The sequence below is a fragment of the Sarcophilus harrisii genome, chromosome 3 (genome assembly GCF_902635505.1).
Source record: "Sarcophilus harrisii chromosome 3, mSarHar1.11, whole genome shotgun sequence".
Lineage (NCBI taxonomy): Eukaryota > Metazoa > Chordata > Mammalia > Dasyuromorphia > Dasyuridae > Sarcophilus > Sarcophilus harrisii.
In genome coordinates, this window is record NC_045428.1 from 214737505 (window position 1) to 214762123 (window position 24619).

The window sequence follows — 24619 nt, forward strand, 5'->3', positions numbered from 1 at the left end:
TGAAGGTTCATGGAATACAGATTCTTTTGAGAACTTCTCATGAGATTAAGCAACCAGTCTCATAAAACTGAGAATTCCTTTGAATCTATTGAAAGAGTTTGTAGAGCACCATGATTAAATAAGTTAGTTAAAATTGAGGTAGTGAGTATTAGATATATATATATACATATATACATATATGTATATGTATATATTGATAAGGAGAGGAGGGAAGAAAGAATTTAACAGAGACTACAAATTTTCTTTTTTTTCAAGCAAAAAAATATTTTAAGTATTGCTGCAATGAGTTGATCTATGAAAAACTAAAATAAACTATGAATTCTTTGGAAACCTTATGGTCAAATCCTTTACATAAAACTAAAGAAATTATTTTATCAATCAGGTGAACATCTATGTATTATGTTCAAAATCAGTGTTTCTGGCAGAGACATCAAAAAAAACTCCATGAGATCTTAAAACTGAAAGTGAATTTAAAAAGGTGAGTTACTGAAATTTAACTCAAATTACACAGGAATAGATATACATTTATCATCAATCTTTCCCAGCACATCAACTGCATCTTTTAACTCAACTCACATAGGAATAGATATGCATTTATCATCAATCTTTCCCAGAACATCAACAGCATTTTTAAAGAAAAGAAAATTGCAAGGCTGATCTGTAATTTTTAACTACACTAAGCAGCAATATTTTTGCACCTGAATTAGTCTACATTTTAGGTATTCTTCCCACTATAATGCATACATTTATCAAAAAGTCTATATTTATTCCAAATCATTTTGCTGGCAAGATTAAGTAAGGTACAGAGCTAATAGGGAATACTAGAAGTTATTTATCTTGGGTCAGCTAGGCATTTCAAGCTAGACTTGATTCTGCGCTACTTATATTGAGGCACTCAAGTTGGCTGAAAATAAATAGAGGCACATTATTTAAAAGGCCTTTGCTATTACTAAGAGCTAAAAGAGAGTTTTTGTCATTTCACAGAAGCATGAGCATAATGGCAACATTTTCACGAGAATACAGACACAGCTGACAAAATTACTGTAAAAATCTATCCAATTTTTCCTGAATACGTGCAAATGCATCTTTTCCCATGTAGTCCACACGGCCTTCTTCCCATTTCCTTCTTTCTTCTTCAGCACTGGGTTCCTTTACTTTCTGTTGAATGGAAAGCTCTGTTACAGAAAAGGCCAATTCAACCTAGAAGAAAAAAGATAACAAAAATCAACATTTTCTTCTGTTGCTTACAACAGAATTGTACTCAAACATAATTATGGAGAAAGTCTTCTTACAGGATCATATTAATTGGCTGGACTTTTTAAAGACCACAAAATTATACATTTGCCAACTTCTAAGCACTTTAGTGATTTACAAAGCAAATCTTTTTTTTTCTAGAATAACATTTGACTTACTCTTCCACAGAATTATAGAGAGAGAGACACACACACACACAGAGATGCATATATATGTATTGAACTTAGAGGATATAACCTTAGACTTTGCTGAAAATTTTTTTTTAATTGTCCACATAAATGTAAAATCCTATAATATAATTTCAGATTGCTTGATAAGAAAATTGAATTATACTGGTTCTCTCTAATAATACTGTCACTTCCTCATCTAGGTATACAAGAAAAAATGTAAAAAAAGAAAGAAGAAACCCATATCTATGCCTTTCAAAGATCCTGCTATTGACAGTATTATTATCTAATAACTTGAGTATAAATACATAATGTATAACTTGAGTTCTTCTGAAATTGAAAATATAACCAGTTTCATTTCTGCTTACTATCTGTGACTATTGTTTAAAAATCTTGGTACTATTAGTGGCTCTGCCTCTATAATTGAAAATTCTTGTTATAATGGAGTTGTTCAAGTTCTGAAGGTCCAGCATCTTCATGGCTTGTCAACTGTTGGAAAATGCAAAATATAATTTGCTGGTTTTGAGAGTGCAAACAGTCTTCTCTGCTGAAAATCCACCCACACACAATTAGTATAAATGGACTTTAAATTTATTTTCATGTTCCCTGATAGTACCAGATCACACAGTAAGTCAATACCAATTGTCATTCAACAAAATTAAAGTACAGTAATTCAATCCAATGAATAAGCATTTATTAAATATTTACTATGAGATTAGCAACAAGATACTGTAAGTACAAAGACAAAAAAAAAAACCTGGTTCCTGTCCGTAAGGAACTTATGATCTGCCTATTACTATGACTTGGCTATTAATTTGCTACAAAATACTACACATATACAGAGAGACAGAGACAGAGACAGAGAAAGAGAGAGAGAGAAATACACTCACAGATCATTTATCAAGTCAGTAATAAATTCTCTTAAGAGGAGAAAAGCAATAACTCTTAGTCATCAAGCCTATAACTTTAAATCAAATGATGAAAATTATGCTGCTAGTAATGGCTACTGATAAATATATTCATAGACCATGTACTCATAAAATAATAAGTTTAGATCTAGAAAAGACCTGAATGCATTAGGAAAATGAGGAAGCCCCAAGAGTTTAAGTATTTTAAAAGTAGCAAGACCAGAATTTGAACTTTTGGACTTTGAATATAAAATATTTTCACTTTGCCACATTGCCTTTTCAATAATTAAGCAAAATTTTTATGTCCAAAAAGTAGGTTTCTTCAGGGGGCAGAAAAAGATGCACCAGTAATTAAAGTGTCTTTTAATATACTGGCAAAGTAGATAATAATCTCTCACTTTCCAAAATTAACATAATGGCTTAAAATATGTTAATAGAACTCATAAAATTCTGTTCTAAAGAGGTTTAGGAAATTTGAGTCAGGAATTTCAGTAAAGAAGAGAAGAAAAATTAAGATTTCCCTTGCCAAAAAATTGCTATATCTAAGAAATATTTTTGAAACTAAAATGATTTTATATTTAATCACAAAGATTGTTGATGAGAAATTCTACTCCAAATTTACTTTATTTTCAAATATGACCTTAACTCCCAGTCTACACTTTATCTGTTCTTTATTATTTAATCAAGAACTTGGGTGTATTAGAACTTAACAAAGAGAATGCTAAAAAACATGGTCCCTGTTCTCAAGAGTAAGAATATAATTCTCAAGAATTCTTCCTCAAGAAAGATATAAGATAACCCACTTCTTTTGATTCTTTAAAAAGTAGCATTCTTTCTCTTTTCCAGTATATATCTCTCCAAGTCTGAAAAACGTTTAACTAATTTGTAATCAAACACTCCTTATTTGAAAATGAATTAACTTCCCTATTTACTATTACTATCCCCTCCAAACAGTAACAAACCCAACCCCTAAGTTTTCTTCATTTAATATGCTTTCACCATGTTAATTTTTAAAGTGAACATAATTATCACATTATTTATATATTCAACAATTAAATCATGCAAAAAATCAGCTACCTTAAGGAAAATCTTTACATGGGGACAGGAATGTGTTATTAAAAGAGAGATTGGCATGCTCTCATTTTAGTGATGTAAGAATAAAAAATAATATCAGTAGAACTGATTCATCAGGTGTATTAGACAATATGGGACATAAAGGTTGCATATATCACCTCCAAATTGTGTAGAGAAACAGGGTCACTGGTAAACTGTGCAGATGGTTCATTGTTTTGTTCCAGGAAACATTCAGGAGAATTGGGTTCCTCTTTATGGACTGGCTGCTAAGAATATAACCATTTTTTCATTAGTTAATAATTTGCTCTTGAGTGACTAGACATTATGCAAAATTGCAAACCTTATCAGCCTACAACAATTAAGTAGAGGTCTGTTTTAATTTTTATTTTGTCCTGGAAAAGACTAAACAAACCAGATTCATCCTCCCCCTGCAAAAATAAAAACAAAACCATTTAAAGGTAGACTGGCATGCTTTAGTTTTAATAATATCAGATTTAAAATTTATATAAATTAATTGAACAAACATTAGGATATAGAGCTGATTCATCAAGTGTATTAAGCAAGATAGGACACAAAGGCTGAAAATATCACCTCCAAACTGTGTAGAGGAACAGGTTCACTGGTGAACTCTACAAGTGGCTCATTATTTGGTTCCAGGAAACACTCAGGAGAATTATGTTCATCTTTCTGGACTGGCTGCTAAGAATATAATCATTTTTCCATTAGTTAACAATTTGCTCTTGGATTACTAGGCACTAACAAATACTGTAAAATTTATCGGCCTATAGGAATCAAGTTGGAGTTGTTTTGATTATTTTCGTCTGAGAAAACACTAAAGCAGCCCCATCATCTCTACCCTACCCCATTCCCCCAAAACTCTTAAAATTGCTATTAAAAATAGATTAAAAGGTAGATAGGCATAAAGATTGTATATATAATTTCCAAAGTGTATAAAGTAATGGGGTTACTGGTAAAATAGGCAGGTAGTTCATTATTTGGTTCCAGAAAAGACTCAGGAGAACTGGGTTCTTTCTGACCAGCAGCTGAAAAATAACCATTTTTCCATTAGTTAACAATTTATGCATTGGCCCTGGAGTCAGTTCAAATCCAGTTCAAATCTACTCTTAAGCATAAACTAGCTGTGTAACCCTGGGCAAATCACTTAATCCTGATTGCCTCCAAAAAAAGTTAAAAAAAAATTGTTCTTAAAGGTCAAGAATTTCAAGAAAATTAATGGGAAAAAATGCAAATGAAGGTGGCTTAGTTGTACCAGATCTAAAACTATATTATAAAGCAGCAGTCATCAAAACCATTTGGTACTGGCTAAGAAACAGAGAAGTAGAGCAGTGGAATAGGTTAAGTACATAGGACAAAACAGTCAATGACTATAGTAATCTAGTGTTTGACAAACCTAGAGACCCCAGCTTTTGGGATAAGAATTCACTATTTGACAAAAACTGTTGGGAAAACTGGAAACTAGTATGGCAGAAACTAGGCATTGACCCACACCTAACACCATATACCAAGATAAGGTGAAATAGGTTCATGATCTAGATATAAAGAATGATACTATAAATAAATTAGAAGAACATAGGATAGTTTACCTCTCAGATTTGTGGAGGAGGAAAGAATTTGTGACCAAAGAAGAACTAGAGATCATTATTGATCACAAAATAGATCATTTTGATTATGTTAATTTTTAATTGTATAAATATGCATGCATATATTGATTTAAATATGTATGCATATATTGATTTAACATATATTTCTACCATGATTAACATATATTGGACTACTTGTCATCTAGGGGAGGGCATGGGGGGAGAGGGGAGGGTAAGAGGGAGAAAAATTGGAACACAAGGTTTTACAAGGGATAAAATTAAAGAATTGTCCACGCATAGGTTTTGAAAAATAAAAAGTTTTAATAAAGAAAAAAATTGTTCTTAGAAGACTTAATATTATCCAAAATTGTAAAGCTTATCACTCTAAAAGAATCAAGATGGATGTCTCTTATAATTGATTTTTGTATTAAGAAAAACAACTTAAAAAACCTGTCCAAGCTGGTCCCCCCCCCCCCCAAAAAAAAATCTCTATCTTGCTACATGTATTTTCCAAAATCTCAACATTTGGTCTAAAGATCTTGATCTTAAATTATTTGTTTATTTAATGTGCCAATAGGATTTGTCTTTATGTTTCTATCAGACTTTATTTTTCACTATATTATCATAAAACTCTTATCATAAACAAGAATTTTTAGTAAAACAAATTCACTCACAGTTTGTAGTAGTGGATAAACAAGATTCAAATGCAAAAATAAAGTTCTCTATCACCAAACTCTCATTTTCTTCATTAAAATCAACCTAATCCCCAAATCCCCACATTATTTTTTAAATTATGAGAATTTGAATAAGATAATGCAGGGAGAATTATAGTTGGATCTCCGTCTAGAATTGATCATAGATTAAGACTTGGAGGGATTTTGTGAGGATTATCTAGCTAAGATCTTATATTTCACAGATGAAGAAAGTAAGAAGATAGGTCACAAAGGTACTAAAAGGCAGGCATAGCACTTTCACTTCTTCCAAATTTAAATCTAGCATTCCACCACTGACCATGGTTCCTTCTTGTCTAACTTCTAATTAAGACATAAGAAATTAAAAAAATAAAACAAAACAAACAAACAAACAAATCCAAGTCCACAAGCCTTAATTACCTGCCATGAAAAAGCACTGTGACAGGAACTGGGGTTAAAAAGAAAACTGTAAAGTTACTGATCTCAAGAATCTTATATTCTAAATTGTGGTATATGAATATTATGGAATATTATTGTTCTGTGAGAAATGACCAACAGGATGATTTCAGAGAGGCCTAGAGAGACTTACACGAACTGATGCTGAGTAAAATGAGCAGGACCAGGAGATCATTATATAATTCAACAACAATACTATATGATGACCAGTTCTGATGGACCTGGCCATCCTCAGCAACGAGATCAACCAAATCATTTCCAATGGAGCAGTAATGAACTGAACCAGCTACGCCCAGAGAAAGAACTCTGGGTGATGACTAAAAACCATTACATTGAACTCCCAATCCCTATATTTATGCCCACCTGCATTTTTGATTTCCTTCACAAGCTAACTGTACAATATTTCAGAGTCTGATTCTTTTTGTACAGCAAAATAACGGTTTGGTCATGTAAAAAAAAAAAAAGAATCTTATATTCTATGGCATTAGGCAGAGAAAAGAAGTGAGGAAACCAATTTTTTTGTTTTTATTGTTAAATAGCAAAATAGACTATCAGTCTTGAATAATCTAGAATTAACTATTTTATAATTTGTACATAATTCATTAAAAATATCCAAGATTACCAATATGTAAATTAATGATCAGTTAATCATTTATCAGGCAACTACTCTGTACCTAGCACTGATGAAAGTACAAAGATTTCCACAATCACTACTCACACTCTAATGTAAATAATATAAAGCTTAAGATACTTATTTATAATTACCAATTAAAACAAAACAAAAAGAAGTTCACAGGTAAATACCACATAGGAAAAGGTTTTGGATTTTGTTTTTATTTTTCTGACAGTTCACAGTAATGACTCATAGGCACTGTTTTGTTAGAGGAAGGAAAAAGAATAAGCATTCATTAAGCATCTCCTGCATATTATACTTATTATGTCACTTGGTCTTTCCACCATTCCTGGAATATAAGGGTTATAATTCCCATTTTACAAAAACCGAGGCAGAGAGCATGTGACTTGCTTAAGGTCACAGAGCCAGTAAGGGTCTGAGGCTATATCTGAACTCAGGTCTTCCTAATATTGGCACCAGTACTCTATCTGGCTCTATATAACAAGTTGGGGCAGCTGTTTGGTGCAGAGGATAGAGCACTGGCCCAAGAGTCAGGAGGACCTGAATTTAAATTTTGTCCTCAGACACTTACTTATTCAGATACTTTCCTGATCCTGAGTAAATTTTTTGCTTGTTTTCTTACTTAAAAAGGAGTTGGAAAAGGAGCTGGCAAATCACTTTATTTATTAAGAAAACCCAAATGCACTTGGCACTGGAGATAATACAAATACAAAAAAAGGAAATAATCTATCCCTTTAAATCACTTCTATATATTCTATCAATTGTACATAAGCAGGTGAAAAAGAGACAATCCTTAATGTGCCTTTGACTATCAATAGGATCCATTCATGGTTAAAATGAAAAAATTAAGCACAGAATCTAAAAAGAGTTAATGTACTTTGCTTCCTTTCTATTCATTTTGTTTTTCATATATATTAGTGTTTGTGGAGAAATTTTATGAGGGCACTTTATAAAAGACAGATTAGTGTTTTTATGATTTCAGTTTAAACCTGATTGTCAAAGTGATGAGCAGTCTAGGAAAAAAAATAAAGATGTTAGAGAAATGGGTTATAGAAGACTTTTCAAAAAGGACAAAAGCAGCTATAAACATACATATTCCACTACAACTATTCTTTGGTCCTTACTTCCTTCCTGCTTCAGAGTTAAAAGACCAAAGAGATATTTAGTTCAAATTCTCACTTCATGGAGGAGGAAAGTGAACTTAATCTCTGTTTAAGTTAAAAAAAACTAGTAGGCAGTAGCCTTAGGTTCTGATTACTACATCCTAAATTTCCATGGTCATTAATAATAATATTCACTAATTATACAGGCAACAGGAGTTATAGAATACTTTATATTTTATCCTTCCAATAACTACTAGCTACTAAAAGTATTACAAATAAGGAACTTGAAGCTCAAGGAGATAATGTGATACAACTGGTATAAGCAACAGAATTCAAATTCAGATCACTTCTAACTTCAAGTCGAAACCTGAAGTCCCCCCTCAGAGGCAAAAAATTAATTGACTAGTTCAAATTCTACTTTTTCCTGGAGTTCCTTCTCTTTCCTCTTGTTGCTAATGTCTTCCTAATCTCAGATCTTCTTCTTATTTTGTATGTACCTCATTATTTACAAGTTATCTTCTCTATTGAATGTAAGAGCTTTTAAGGCAGGGGCTACTTTTTAACCTTTTTTTGTATCCTTAGCACTAAGAAGGGTTCCCTAATATAGCAAGCACTTAAATGCTTATTGACAAAGTTTCTCTTTGCAAAAACATTCAAATTCTTTTTTTTTCTTTCTTTTTTGGACCAAGATGCACAGGGTAGAGGGTAACATAGGAACAATTCAGTAGGGTACTCAGAATGAAATAATAAGAACCACTGGCCTAGCAATCAGGAAAATATAGCAGTGCTTATTGTTGGCATTCACCAGTTCAAGTGAATTAAAAAAAAAAAAACACATACTATTTAGGAAATGATTAAGGAAGAACGAAAAAACATTTGTAAATGTCAATGGGATCAATACAAACTTGGCAAACCAAACTACATTTCAATAGACTTTGTAATTTTTAGAAATTATATGTAAGACTGAAAGCAACTTAATTATTAATAGCATTCTCCCATATTTTATTTTTCACTTTCCCAAAAGGTTCTTAGGATGATGGGGGAGAGGCAGAAACAAAGAAAAGGGAGGGAAAATAGAAGGAAAGTTTAAAAAAAAACATACAAAATAATTTGAAAATTGAGTAAAACCAAGAAACTAGTTTAAGGAAAGAACCACAACACTTTTTAATACATGGCATATTTTAAAAAACTGATAATTTTTACCTATTTCAACAGTTTTAAAATTTATATAACAAAAAAAAATTGTATTAGTCAGAAAGTCTATCTCCTATGATCTTACTAGCTTGTTTCCACATTTTTACATGTGAGTGTTTTAAAAATAAATTCCTAAATTTTTCAACTCATTTCAAAAGACTTCATAAATCATTCAGACTTTTATTTGTGATTTTCAAATTATTATAAAAGAAATGAATAGTAGACAAAAATTTGGTATAAAATCCCATTTTTGTTTTTATCAAAATTAATAATTTTCTAAAAATCTTGGTTTCCATAAGATCACAAATTTTTCTTAATTATATTCTTATACTGATGCCAAAATTTCATTAAGAAATATTTTTTTTTGACCAGTCTTTCTGGCCCAAAGTCACATATTGTTCCCACTCTGAGAAACAGTGGTTACTCACAAAGACAAATAGTTTTTATACATATTTATTAAGGAGAGTATGTTAGGTTCCATTTTTCATTAATTCCCTGTTTAAAAGTTATAGATATGGACTTATTTACCCCTTATATCACATTAACTTAAATATTAGCAGATCAATACTTTCTAATTTGATTTTATACTACACAGACCTGACAATGACCTAATTTATCCTCTTCATTTTCTGATTCTTTTTGAAAGCTTGATTTTTTACAAACAGCAAAAAGATTCAAAATCCAATCCATATTTCCCCTTGTTTTGATTATTTACACATATTCTACTTTTTTCATACTTAAACACTAAGATAATATTTATATGATTCAAACATGTTATGACATAAGTATAGTTTAAATAGCTCAATTGTATAAATGACACGATTTCAATCTAACAACAGGAGTAAAGTATCTTTAAAGTAACATAGCAGGAGTAAAGTATCTTGTCAGGATGGATTTTCATAAAAACAAAAACTTAAAACAAAATTAAGAAGTGAATTAATAAATGTTGCTTATGTCAAAAGTTCAATGTAAAAAATACAAAACTACAATGAAAAATTGTAAAAATTGGATATTCCATGCCATCATATATTTCTTCCCCCTGCTCCTTTTCCAGATCTCTTCATGTCTCTTCATGAAAATAGAGACAGCCTAATTTGCTCCCTTGTCTTATTATTGCTAGAGTACCAAGTATTGCTAGTGTTTACAAGGTAAAATGCTCATTGTATTCATAAATTTGTTCCCTTTAACTTCACTTTTTTCTCCCTAAGTTTAAACTTACAATTAATATTTTCAAATAATGCTTCAAAATATTGATTCCATTGCTATTCATTCAAAGTGAAAATTATAAGGATAAGCAATTTGGTATCTAATAATAATAAATTTGAGGTCTTTGAGATCTACCTTTGAATATCTAGAAAATCTGAAATGATTACTTGAAAAAAGATGAGTGGTTCTATTTATAATTGACATTCAAGATTTATGACATAGAAAACTCCAAAATAAAAAATTCATTATTTATATTTACTTTATTCATAAGAGCCCTAAAGTATGCAGATTTGCTATTGGTTCAGCTATTTCAATTAGGCCTGACTCCTCATGATCCCATGTGGGGTTTTCTTAGCAAAGATATTGGAATGGTTTGCCATTTCCCTCTCCAGTTCATTTTACAGATAAGGAAACTAAGGCAAATAGAGTTGTGTGACTTGTCCACGGCTAGTTAGTATCTGAGGACATATGCCACCAAGCTGCCATAAAATGCTGAAGGAAAACATAAAATTATAAAGACAAGATTCTTGCTGTCAAAGATCTCATGATATATGTGGGAATACTATAAATAATCTATGTGTTTGTTACCATCACATGGCATCCAACTCTGGGATTAAAGACTAGACCTGAAATTTCATTATTATAATAAAATCTCCATGAAGAACTTCCTTCCACTGAGGCAAGTCATAATTTTTTTTGGCCACCAAATGTATTGCCAAAAGTCCTAATAGGTTAAATGACATGAACAAAATCACACAAGTGATTTCATGTGCCAGAGATGGGAATAAAATCCAAGTTTTCTGGCATTCAAGATCAATTCTGTAGGTTGCTCAATGGACAAAGTGCTGGATCGTGAATCAATCTGGCCTCAGTCACTTACTAGCTTTGTTACTTTTAATACATCACTTAGCCTTAGTTTCTTCATTTTAAAATAGGGATGATAATAATACATCTTACAGACTTGTTATGAAGACAACAAAAAAATCAACACATTTAAATTACTTCTTAATTTTGTTAAAAATATATTTTGTTAAGTGATTTTATTCAGATTGCAATTACTGGTAATTAATACATAAAATGGTTTTTGATTTTCCATGTCTTAAGTTCAACAAAACCCAGATAAATCTGGACAACATATTCAAATAGATAACTAGGCGTACTCATCTAAATCATTGTTTAATAAAAATCATATTCATGATTATAAGAAGGTGAGCCACTAATTTTTAAAATTATCTTTTCCGCAACAGATAGAACTTTTGTCTTTAGGTAATTTATGTAATACAGAGATAATATTAAGTCTAGAATGAGAAATAATACAATTCTATAATTTCAAAGTATTCAGATATTATTTACATGCATGTTTAAACAAATGATGTTAACTGAAGCTTTTTTAGCCTAATATAAAATTATGGTACATCAACACTTGAACTACTGCCTAAATTTATAGTGAAGTTGGAAAAGGATCAAAGAAGAGCTTGTGTTATGCAAAAAAAAAAACAACTTAAAAAAAAAAGAAATTTTCTTTTTACACAAATAAAAACTATGAAGGTATATGATTTTATGTAAGAGATGGATAAAATGATGAGAGCCTTTTTCATAGTATTCTGGAACTGGAAGAATAACCCTGTTTAAAGTCTAAAGGATGTAAATTTAAGACAGATAATAGAGAATTACAAGTCTTTGACTGGTGCTACTGGTGGACAGAAATTTGGTCCCAGAATTGAATAGGAGGGAACAAATGACCCTACAATTGTGTATGATTACAATGATCTTGAGCTGATTCATAAACATATCTTTTAAACATCAATATTTTCCTAATGATATTATATGGCTATGGATCAAAAGAATTATAATTGCAGTGATCAAAAAAAAAAGATATACAAATGTATATAAGGATATCTGTAGGCTGTAGTTTAATATTAATGATTACTCACACACTATAAGAGGTAAAGCTATCATAGCAAAATGTGATCTGATTATGGGCCTAGAATGAGACTAACAGATAATATTGCCCAAGTAATCCCTAAATCCTAAAAGCTTTAAATTAAAGTGTGAGAGAGAAGAGGCATTAGGCTGTACTGACCTCATTGTTGTATTGCTGTGAGACCTGTAAAATTAAGACCAGGAAATTGAATTGCTTCCATTTGGATTGACTTGGGAAAATTCTGAAGATCATCTAGCAAAATAAGATATTGGACTCTGAAGTCCTTTCTCTAGTTAAATTGCCAAGCATTCAAATTCTTATTGCAAAGAATGCAACTACAATGGGCTAGCTATGCTATACAAATACCAAACATAGATTTATCTAGACAACTATCTTACCAAGAATTCATAAATGTCAAGCACTCACACATAGATAAGCAGAAATTATACAAGAACAATCTCAAGATTTCTTTGAAGAACTTTGGAATCAGTTGTGAGACGTGAGAGAATCAAACACAGGACCACCATGACATGTATGCATCAAAGAAGGCTCTATATTATATGAGCAAAGCAGACTTGCAGTAGCTCAAAAGAAATATGAAATGTGCAAATCTAGAGAAATTCCCATTCCAAATGTTCATATGGACTATTTGTGCCTAACCTGTGGCAGAGACTTATGAGCTCATATTGGTTTGATCAACCTAGATCCTTCTGAGCTCACACTGATCAGACAGACTGTATCTTGACCCCAACTTAGTAATGTCATTTTGATCCTCTTAGAACACAAAGGACAATAACTAAAATATCTAAAGGCCCCCAGTAACTATATTTAGTAGAGAAACTATGGAAGATTTTTGGAAATGCTTATAAAGGCCAAAAAATGAGGTCTGGGCACTAAAAGTATAACCCATCATGACCAAATCAAAGACCCATTGATGTGTCTATGTCACACTGAAATACTACTTTTTATGGTGGATAATAAGCTCAAGGAATTCGTCAATCAAGGTGATGGTCTAATAGGTATTTAAAAAAAATACTGATATATGGAATTCACTCTGTCTATAATGGTACCTGCTTTGTAACAGAATCTTAGAGCGTCTCCTGGGCACTGAAAGGTTAACTAAGCTGTCTGGTCAGTTATCACAAAACAAATATAGGCCAGACACAGGACATGAATCTTTCTATTATTATTTCTTTCTGCTTCTGAAGAAATGGCATAAGCTTAATAGGTCATATAAAAGTTAATTTTTAAATATTAATTTCAGATTCAAAATGTGTTATTTTTAGAAAGCAGGATGCATTCCCAACTTTTTAAGGCTGGCATATAGGGGGATAAATATACCTTCCCATAAATGTCCCACTGTAGTATTTTCTGAGACAGACTACTGGACTTTGAGCAAGAAATTAAAAATGTTTGTAAATCAGTTTTGAAAAAAAAATAACAGGAAATTCCACTTATACAATTGTCAAAAGAAAAATAATGGAAAAGATAAATAAAAATAAATATAAATAAAATAAATAAAAAGATAAATAAAAATAAAAATAAATGGAAAAGATTGAAAATAAAGAAAGGTGAATTTAATTCTCGTCTTTATATTATATGAGCTTAGCTAACTCACCAAATATCTCTGAGCCTTAATTCCAAATCTATAAAAGAGCTGAATCAGATGCTCTCTGAGATCTTTTTACAGCTCAGAAACTTTATGATTCTGGGGGTGATCAGCAGGTGGCAGTCAAGCAACATGAAAAAATGATATAGCATACACAGAAAATAAAAATATCAAATACATTTTAAAACCAAAGATTATATTGCACTGGATCTATATTTTGTCCATTGTATAATCATTCCATACTTTTCCAACCCATATAATTTTTTTAATACATGATGGATATTGGGAAGGCACTCAGGCTAACCATCAGTAACATTTTCCTTGTGATACATGACTAGTCAACCTTTTGGGGGGGGGGGGGTTATTAGTCTGTGATGATATAGGTTATATTATGTCTCACATATAATTCATCATTGTTAAAAATATGCTAAAATCTACACATTCAATTCTCTTTTGGTCACTGAGTTACCTGAAATTGTGATTCATCTGACTTTATAATGACTTGTGATTCACATCTATATAAGATTAATAGGAGAATTTTCACTTTACAAACATGGTGTTTTGTGGCAGTGGTAGTATGGGATCAGTTAAAGTTCTCTGCAGTTTCCTCAGTGGAATCTAGCACTTTATCCCCCTATTCAATTCTAGGCTCCGCTCATTGTCTCCTCAAGTGATGCTGATGTACTGATGAATATCACAATCAATATATCATCTTAATGTACATGACAGTCTGGCCAGTAAGTATTGTCTATCCACTTTATTTTATTATGTAGATGGTCAGGATGGTCATATGCTAGAGAATGGATTAAAACTGCTGGACTGGTAATGATCTGGGGGGAAATGCTTGAGATAGTTATTTGTGAGCTAAACATTGGCAGTCAGTATTGATTTTTTCAAAAACAGCATCAGTAAGTCTAGTCTCCAACTGTGGAATAAGGTATGGTTTTATACATAATTCAATAGCAAACTGACAAGTAAGTTATTTACAGTCTGACTTGAAAAAAATCAGACACTATTTCATTCTCATCAGTAATATTCCATTGGCCAGCTTCAGAATGTTATCCTTTTAGAATGTTAATGATAAACAGAATCTGGGACTCAACCTAGAACTGTGATATCATTGGTATGAAGAGTTCTGGGTAGGGTGCTACCAACTTCTATACTTGCTTATAGAACTGAGAGGCTATGATTAGCTGAGGGTTACATAGCCAGTATATGTCTGAGTGGAACTTAAATCTACATATTTCTGCCTCCAAAGTTAGCTTTCTATCTTCTATGGGTGAGATTAAATGGGTTAAAGTAAGGAAGTGCTTCATTTCATTTTAACACCTCAGCCTTGACCTTCAAAGCCAGAGGTAACCTTATTTACTTGACATATGCTGATGTGAACTCAGGAATTCAGGAATTTACTCATGAAATTAATATCTTCATTTCATACGTCATTGTGAAGTGTGACGTTTTCAGAAGACTAAAAATTATTATCCAAAGGATAACAGAAAAATGAAAGTTCTATGATAATTTCTATACAATTGTGCATAAACAAGAGCAATGACATGGTCAAGGGCATGGCCAAAAACAACAAAATAGCTTTGGAGAGGACAGGTCACAATTTGTACCGTTTCTCAACTAATTACATTGATGACACCATGAACTATTGCAATATTGACATAAGTGATGTTTTACATATGACTATTTAGATACTTCAATGGATAGTAATAGCAATCAGCTTAAAGCCTTAAACCAGACATCTTCAGGGTGATATCAAGAGCCATGTCAGATTTAAACAAAAGCATTACTTACTACTACTTTGGCATTCCCATGTCCAAATTCATCCTCATTTGTAAAACTAAAAACTCTTTCATTAAGATAAGAAAGATAAGAAGATCATTAAGATAAGAAGAAGCAATTCTTCTGAACATGGTCATTTAAAATCAGAAATCTGTTCTAACAGCACAGAAAACTATTCCAGCTGGAGAGACAAAATGAATGAATCACCTTTAAATTTTTTTTTTCAAATATTTTACCCTAGAAACCTGATGCCTTACTTTTATTTTTGTTGATAGATATAATATATTAGACACAACAATGATATACATGACTTTAGATGTCTGACAATCATTTAAAATGTTGTTTAGAAATCTCTTATGAATGTTAAAGTTAGCAAATAATAATATTAATAAAAATAGCATTTAAATAATTCTTTGTGATTTACCAAGTGCTTTACAAATGCCTCATCTATCCTCACAATTACCATGGAAGGTAGATGCTATTATTATTCTCATTGTAAAAAAAAAAAAAAAAGGGGAAAGATCTATTAAAGTACATACTAAATGCTAGTCACTATGCTAAGCCTTTTATAAATAATATTTCATTTGATTCTAATAATAATAATCCTGAAGGTAGGTGCTACTATAATTCCCATTTTATAGTTGAGAAAACTGAGGCAATTAAGTGACTTGTTCAGGGTCACAAAACTTGTAAGTTTCTCAGGCAGGATTGTAATTTAAATCTTTCAAATTCCAGACCCAGTGTTCTGTCCAATGTGATACTCAGCTATCTCTAATTAAAGGCATTGTAATAGCATCATATAATGAATAAGGAGCTGGTTTTTGAGACAGGAAGATCTGGGTTCTTTTGCCAGCTGTGACACATACTGATTGTGTGACTCCAGGCAAGTCACTTAACCTTTCAGTGCTGCAGGAAACATTCCAAAGCTGTAGATTTCAGAGAAGATGCTGACTTACACTGAAAGAAGAATGTCTTAACAGGAATTTCAGATAAAATCATAGGAATAAGTATAATAAATGAATGAATAAGAAGAAAAATAGATAAATAGGTAAATAAATAAATCAATGAATCAATGAATAAATAATGAAGGATTGGGTGAGTAGATAAATAAATCAATGAATAGAAGCCTGCAGGTATACAGTGCAAAGTAGTGGTCCCATAGCTTTAAAAAAAGAGAAGGCTGGACCTGGAGTAAAGATCTCAGTTGATTTTTTTTTACCCTAAAAGACTATAAAGTTTAAAAAGAAACTTATTATGGTAGTTTTTCAAAATGCAAAGAATAGTTCAGTAATAGGGAGCTATAACATTTTGAGTCTAACAAAGTCTCCATTCCTGGGCAATTAAGTCAGAATATAAGCTACTAAGAGTACAAAGAAAGCCAAGATGGGGCTGAACCACTCACCTCACAAACTGCTATCAAACAGGTCATATCAGAGTGGGATGCTTTGATACTTTTTGAGAATAAGCAGTATAAGGACATGGGCTTCATATGCAGCAATGTGTCAGGTCAGAGAAAGTATTCTGGGCAGCAAACATTAGTTCTTCCCAAGGCATTCTTCACATATATCTGGGTAGAAGCTTTTCTCGGTTCTACTTCCACTCTATTACATAAACCCAGCTGTTCATGTACTTATACATGTAAATACATGTAAATATAATCATGTACTTACATCTTTCTCAGTCACTTCAGGTATCAGAATAGGAAGAGTTATTTCCAGTGTCTGTTCTGAAAACTCCTGAACAGGTAAATATTGTTTATGCTCTTGGCTTGAATTTGGACTTTTCCATGATTTAGCAGCACCACAAAGAGAAATCTAAAATGAAATAAATCAAGAGAAATTAGACAATAAAATGTCTTAATTTTATAGCTTAATCGTATACTTTTATGCCATAACCATTTAATTTCCTACATTACTTCCTATTTATATTTACTAATGCAGTAAGTTTTATAATTTATATTTTATTTACACAATTATGCATGTATTAACCATAAATTCTTGAAAGATCATATTTTAGAAATATGATAGTCCCCTTATTAGAAGGGAACTAGCATTAATTAAGCACCTGTTATATACTGAGAACTGGCTAAATGCTTTACAAATATTATCTCATTTAATCCTCAAAACAAGCCTGAGAGGTAGATGTTATTGTTATTTTCATTTTGCAGTTAAGGCTTGAAGCAAACAGATTAAGTGACTTGTTCAAGGTCACAGAGCTGGTGTTTCAGGCTTCTGACCTTGTGGGCAACTAGGTGATAGTGTATGGAATAGCAGACCTGGAATCAGGAAGATTCATCTTCCTAAGTTCAAATCCAGCCTCTGACACTTCACTAGCTCTCTGTGACCCCGTTTGCCTCAGTTCCTCATCTGTAAAATGAGTTAGAGAAGGAAATGGCAAACTGTGCTTGTATTCTTGCTGAAAAAAACCCAAATGGGGTCATGGAATCCATCATGACAGATAGCTAATGATACTTGCAAATTTTAGTCCCAATGTTCAGTTTACAATTCCATCTAACTTCTGCCTTGATCAAAAGATTTAACAAAATTACTCTACACAATAATAGCAAGTGCTTAGTGTTTTCGTTACAAATTCATAGTTCCTATTCAGCAATTGTGTAAATGGGAAATCTGATACAAAATATCATTATAACATCTTTAGCAGTGCTACCAGATTAAACTAAGGAAGCAACTATAAAAGTCTTTCCCTTTTGAGAAGAATCTATAAATTCTCTGGAATGAATAAAAGTTATCCAAAACACTAGTAATCCAAATTTACATTTTTTTTTGAAATGTGTATGTTAGAACTATTTGCTAGGCAATAAAGTGGATAGATTTTTAGACTTGGAAGTAAGAAGATATGAGTTTGAATTCTTTCTCAGACATTTACTAGGTAGGTGATCCTAAAATAAAAGAATGGATACTCTTTCCAGTTCTAAATTGACCATACCAGTTCCCAGAAAAATAGAAAGTATATACACATACACATAGATACACACACAAAAACACGTTTTCTGAGGGAAAGCTTGCTTTATATAATATTTTATATAATATGTATGTGTGTATGCACATATATGCATAAACACACACACATATATTCACTCTATAGATATATACATGTGTATGCTTATATATGCATATATGTACAATGATATCATTATAAACACATATATATATGTGTATATGCAATGATATCATTACAATCACATAAATTATCAGCTTCTCTCAACACTTTCTATGTGTGTGTGTGTGTGTGTGTATCCACACACACAAATATGTGTAAATATATTATGTAAAACATCTTTCCTTTATGTGTGTATATAAATATTCTTTTACATATTTATATATAATAGTTTATACATACAAACACAAACAGAGTTAACTACATCTAGATGTAGTTTTTAAAAAAAGATTATAGCATTTTGGCATCTTCACAGTCATAGAATTTCATGTTGTCTTAAGAATCTTTCTTCCTTCAGAGCAGTAACTATGAAATGTTCTGTTACAACAACCCCAGTCAGTCTATATCAGATTTCAGACTAAGAACTGGAAAGATTTAAGTCAACCATGAAAATGAACACTGACTTCTTAGTCCTAGAAGCTAAAGATAAATTCAATTAGGGCTTTTGGCTGACTTTTGTAGGCAACTTAAAGTAATATCTTTTTAAAATGTTGGATAGCTACACTGCCTTGAGCCATAGATTAATTAATATATTATCATGTTATGATACTGCTAACCTTAAAAGATTGGTGAAATCCATTTAAGCTGTAAAAAGTATACACATATTCCTTATATATGCAATATTTTCCAAAGCAAATTTCCCTATTGCAAATGGAAGGAAGCCTGGGGATACGTGATTCTAGGATTTTCTTACATGTGATAAAGAAATCATTAAAAATATATATAAGTGTAATTCCTTTTCATAATGACAGCTTAGGTTTATATGATACCTTGTTGTTTACAAAAGCATTTTCTTCTCAACCACCCTGTATGCTAGGTAGACTAAGAATTTATTATGTGCATTTTGTATTTGATAAAAATTGAGATCCACAGAGTTGAATGATTTGCCCAACAAGTAGAAAATAGAAATTTGAACCCAGGTCTCCAGATTCTAGGACCAGTGTTCTTTCTATTATTCTATATAGCTTTCTGCAATTCAGATTTATCTAAAGAGATTGTGAAGAATGGATTTCTTTTGAAGTACATTTAAATTCTAGTCTTTATACTGAAAAGTAAAATCAAATCTATCCTACATTTCAATCAAGAAAATAAAGGATTCTTCTGAAGTACTTCTGGTTGCTATTTCAGATTTACTTTGAAATGAGAAAAAAAAATCTATTCAAACAAAATTGTAATCAACACTCCATTCTAACCACTTACATGTCAGTGACTCTTTCTGTGATAAAAACCCATATAATAAAATATTAACTGCTAATTTAAATGGCCTATTCTTCAGCATTAGAAATTATTCCAACATCTCACATTTTCCTTGTCACTGAATTCTATGCAACCAATAATTTTTTCTCAAAAATAATAATTTGCATCAATAGCATTCTACTACTCAAAACCAGACTTCATACCATAATGCATATTACACAAAATGAATTTGGTTTTCAAAAAGGAATCCTATTTCCAGAAAAGAATGGCTGGCTATACAATGGAAAGGTGAATGACCTTAAAGTCAGAATACTTGAGTTTTAATCTCAGCTATGGGAACCTCAGCAAGTCAGTAAATGCCTCCGCCCTTATATTTCCTCAGCTATAAAATGTGAATAAAGATATTTTCCCCTCTATCTATTTTATAGCACTATTATAAGGATTAAAATCAAATTACAAATGTCAAAGTACCAGACCAGTGTCAGAATGATTAAAATTCAATGTGATCAACAACTTTATTTTTTTAAATGAGATTGATAGTAGGTAGAATCACCAGTTTACTTACTGTTTGTTCTTGAGATTCATGCTCTGCTACATGCTGGACTTTATCGAAAAAAGGCACAATGCTCTCATCGTATATTTTCCACCAGAGATCAAGAAAGGAGACATGATGCTGAGAATCTGAAGTTAAACTCTCCGAAATCACTGAGCCAGTCTGACGATTATATTTGTAATGCCAAGGCTTTGATGGCCCCAAAAAATGGACCACTTTTACATCCGAGCCAAATCTTGGAAAACAACAATAATCTATTTTTTTTACTTGAGTGATGACATATCCAAGTAATTTATTCAACAATTGCAAGCTTCTTAAAAATTAAAGGGAACTTGAAGATACTCTGCCTTTTTTTTCCATTGAAAATCACTTTCCCTTTTATTAAAAATCAATTCACCAGCAACTTAGATTTCTTGTCAAGGAACTCTAATTCATATATGTGAGAACTTCAGACCTTAAAATCTCCCTTCACTGGGATAAATCACCAAGCATTTAAAACATAGAGACTTAGAGAGTTTTCATAGAAGCAGGAAGGTTAAATAAATTAACCATGATTATATAGTTTATATATTTTACTGTCAGAGATTGAGCATATTTCCCATTCTTTCAAGGTCAGCATTTTATCCTCAGTGTCATATTCCCTTTCATTTTCAGTTAAAATAAAAGTCCTGATGTTTAATATATCATGAATATATTTTATATAAATAAAAAGGCAATTATGTTTCAAATATCCATATGGGGATTACTGGTAGAACTACTAGCCTTGGAGTCAGAGAATCTAAGTTTTAATCTTAGTTAAACTACTAGATAACTATAAAAGCTTGGGCCATGCTTATCATGCATGTGACCTCAAAGAAATCATGTAACTTTCCTGGATTTCAAATATTCTTATCAACCTAACAAGCAGATTGGATTAGATGATTTTTGAGATTTCAGCCTTACATCTGTGATTCTATGATCCAGTTACTTATAGTCACATAATATTTAGTTTCAAGTCCAAACCAGAACTCATTCTTTCCCTTTAAACTTTTATCTCGTATTCATTACCCTGTTTATGCTGAAAAAAGGAAAGAAACAAACATATTTTAAATGCCTACTATGTGCCAGACATTGTGCTAAGAGCTTTACAAATATTATTTCAATGGTTCCTTACAACAACCATAATTCTCATTTTATAGAAAGAAGTTAAATGACTTGTCCACGCTGCTACTTTTTGTTGAAGATATCACCAATCTTATAAACACCTAATTTCACCAGTAAGGAGTCATCCTTAACTCTTCAGCCCAACCCACACTTATTGTATGATGTCAAATAATTTGCCAACTATTACCAATTCCACCTGCCCTACATCTTTCACATTGTTCTCTTTCTTTCTACTCACTTCATCATTTCTCACCTGGACCAAGATGATAGCCTCCTAACTGAGTTCTCTGTGTACACTTCTCTCTCCAGACTACCATTAATTAATTCTGTTTCTAAATTAATATTACTAAAATGCAAACCTAACCAAATGGCTCTCCTGCTTCACAATCTCCAGTGTTTTGTTTGACATTTAAAATCATTCACAATGTGGCTATAGACTGTCTTTCTAAAGTAATTAACTATTATACTTCCTCATGTGGTCTTTGTTCCAGCAAAATTGGCCCCCTTGCTGTTCCTGATAAAGAACATCCCATTTCTTCCCTTTCTACCTCCACAGTACCTAGCTTATCCTCCTTCCCTCACTTCACTTTGGAACCTTAAGCTCCCCCTTACAGTTCACTTCAGTACTACTTCTTTCAAAGAGTCTTTTCTGATTCTCTCAGTGATCAGGGTTCCTGCCTCCAAGTTCGTATGTATTTATCTTTTATGTATCCTGTACTATCATAACACTCCATTAGAATACAAGCTCTTTGTAACCCCAGGCCTAGCACATGGCCAGACACACAGTAGGCACTTAGATTATTTCTTAATTAGTTGATTCAATTGTCAGCTCCATCTACTAGATGAGACCTCTGAACCTCAGTTTCCTCAGTACAGGAATAATACTTGCAATTATCACTCAGAAAGTTGTTTTTAAGAATTTTGTTTCACTCTAAAGTTCTGGGTAAATGTGAATATTTATAAATATATTATCGATATGTTTTTGAAGATACAATCTTTCCAGAAATTAAAATTTTTAATGTTACAAAATATTATAACTTGATTATACCAGTACATATGTTTGGCAAACTGATATGAACACAAAGGATGACTGAGAGCTGCTAATAAATCTAATTGGCTTAGCAGGTTGATCCATTTCATTAACTAATTCTAAAGGTTTTTGTTTTATTTTAGTTTTACTTCATCTGGAACCATTTCATTCCCTTGACTGCTCACTTTAGTATGTACTGCACTAAATCTTTATCACATAATTATCCCCCAAGTTCCTGGAGCAAACAACGAAAAGCATAATATAATAGAAAGAATTCTGGATTTAGAGTCAGGGACATGACTTCAAGTACTGGCTTTGCTACTTTCTACTTCTGTAATCTTAACTAAAAAGTTTTCTCTCTACACCTCAGTTTACAGCTCTGTAAAATGAAGAGATTGAACTAAAGGACTTTAAAATTCTCTTCCATTTCTATATCTTATTACCAATAATGGATAATACTGTTAACTAGAAATTTCAGCACTTAGGGCAAATTCAACTAAGCTAGATTTGTGGGGTAGTAGCATGAATGATTGGGGTCGAGAGAGTACAGGTTGAAAAGGAAGTTAAAGTACACTGAAGAAAGAGGTCCGAGAGATTAAGGAGAGAACAGAATGTTCCAAGTAGATATATGTTGAAGTAGAGAAGAAGATTGTGAGCTAAATATTGAACTAACATTAGCACAATACCTGACACATAGTAGGCACTTAATAAATCTAGCTGACTGACTGATCTAGAGGTCCATAAGTGTCAGCAACAAAGATCCATTCAAGATGGATTGGAATTTAAAGTGGAAAAGTATTGGTGAGTGACAATAGAGAAGGGAAGATATGAAAGTAGCATTGGAAACAAGAAATATATGTCGGCTTCACTTTCTGGCCCTGTATGTTAAGATGTGCAAGAGAAAGAGCAGCCAAAGATGGTGAGGTGCCAAAAGATAGATGTGGTACTGAATTTTAGTAAACACCAGACTATGGAATAAATCTCAAAGGAGAACTAAAGGATCATGGATTTAGAACTGAAGGGGACCTTCATCTTATGCCTATCTTTGTTTTTTTCTAGTTGTTCAGAGATATGAGATTACTTGTTCAAGATCACAAAGAATTAACATTAAATCCTGGGATCTTTCCACTGTACCTTAACAGAGTAAAGCACTTGCACAGTGATGTGAGGGAGTTCTAAAAATGGATTCCATGAACTTATTTTAAAATACATTTGGATAACTATATTTCAATATAGTTTTCAGAATTTTATTCTTCAAGCTTCAGGAAACTGCCAAAGGATTCCATTTTTTAAAAAAGGAAGGAAGGAAGGAAGGAAAAAAGGAAAAAAGGAAAAAGGGAGGGAGTAAGGAAGGTAGAGGGAGAAAGAGAGAAAGAGAGAAAAAAGAAAAAGAGAAGAAAGAGAAGAAAAAGAAAGAAACGGAGGGAGGGAGGGAAGAAGAAAGAAAGAGAGGGAGGAAGAAAAAAGGAAGGAAGGAAAGAAGGAAGGAAGGAAGGAAGGAAAAAAGTAAGGAAGAAAAGAAGGAAGGAAGGAAGGAGGGAGGAAAGGAAAATGGGAGGGAGGAGGAAGGAAGGAAGAAAGAAAGAAGGAAGGGAAGAAGGAAAGGAGGAAAGGAGGGAGGGAGGAAGAAAAAAAGGAAGGAAGGAAGAAGAAAGGAAGGAAAGGAGGAAGGGAAAGAGGAAGGTAGAGGAAGAATGGAAGGAAAAAAAGAAAGGACTAAAAACCCCCAGTACAATATAAAGGGTAATAAAGTGGAAGCTAGTAATTGGAACAGAGTTATGGTTGAGTTTACTGTGGAAGAGGATAGGTAGGGAAGATGATAATGATGGCCAGACTAACTAGATGTGAACACCCTTTATTACTTATGGCACTTATGATCCCAAACTAATACAAGGAATCCAGTATGGCA

The 24619-nt window shown here is 32.1% G+C and overlaps 1 protein-coding gene across 5 annotated transcripts in view; it reads right to left on the reverse strand.

The window, feature by feature from the left end:
• Nucleotides 1–204: 204 nt before the first annotated feature.
• The window catches only part of GYG2 (glycogenin 2), a 49488-nt gene continuing 25073 nt past the window's right edge, over nt 205–24619 (reverse strand). For 2 of the 5 annotated variants that reach the window (XM_023500358.2, XM_023500360.2), the window contains exons 7-11: nt 20550–20772; nt 17281–17424; nt 3995–4102; nt 3562–3669; nt 205–1200 (exon numbers count right to left, since the gene is read on the reverse strand). In XM_023500358.2, the coding sequence (XP_023356126.1) occupies nt 1039–1200; nt 3562–3669; nt 3995–4102; nt 17281–17424; nt 20550–20772 (745 nt within the window). In that variant the 3' untranslated portion in view covers nt 205–1038. The remainder of the gene's footprint in view (nt 1201–3561; nt 3670–3994; nt 4103–17280; nt 17425–20549; nt 20773–24619) is intronic. The other 3 variants (XM_031959043.1, XM_031959044.1, XM_031959045.1) reach the window with 3 other exon arrangements.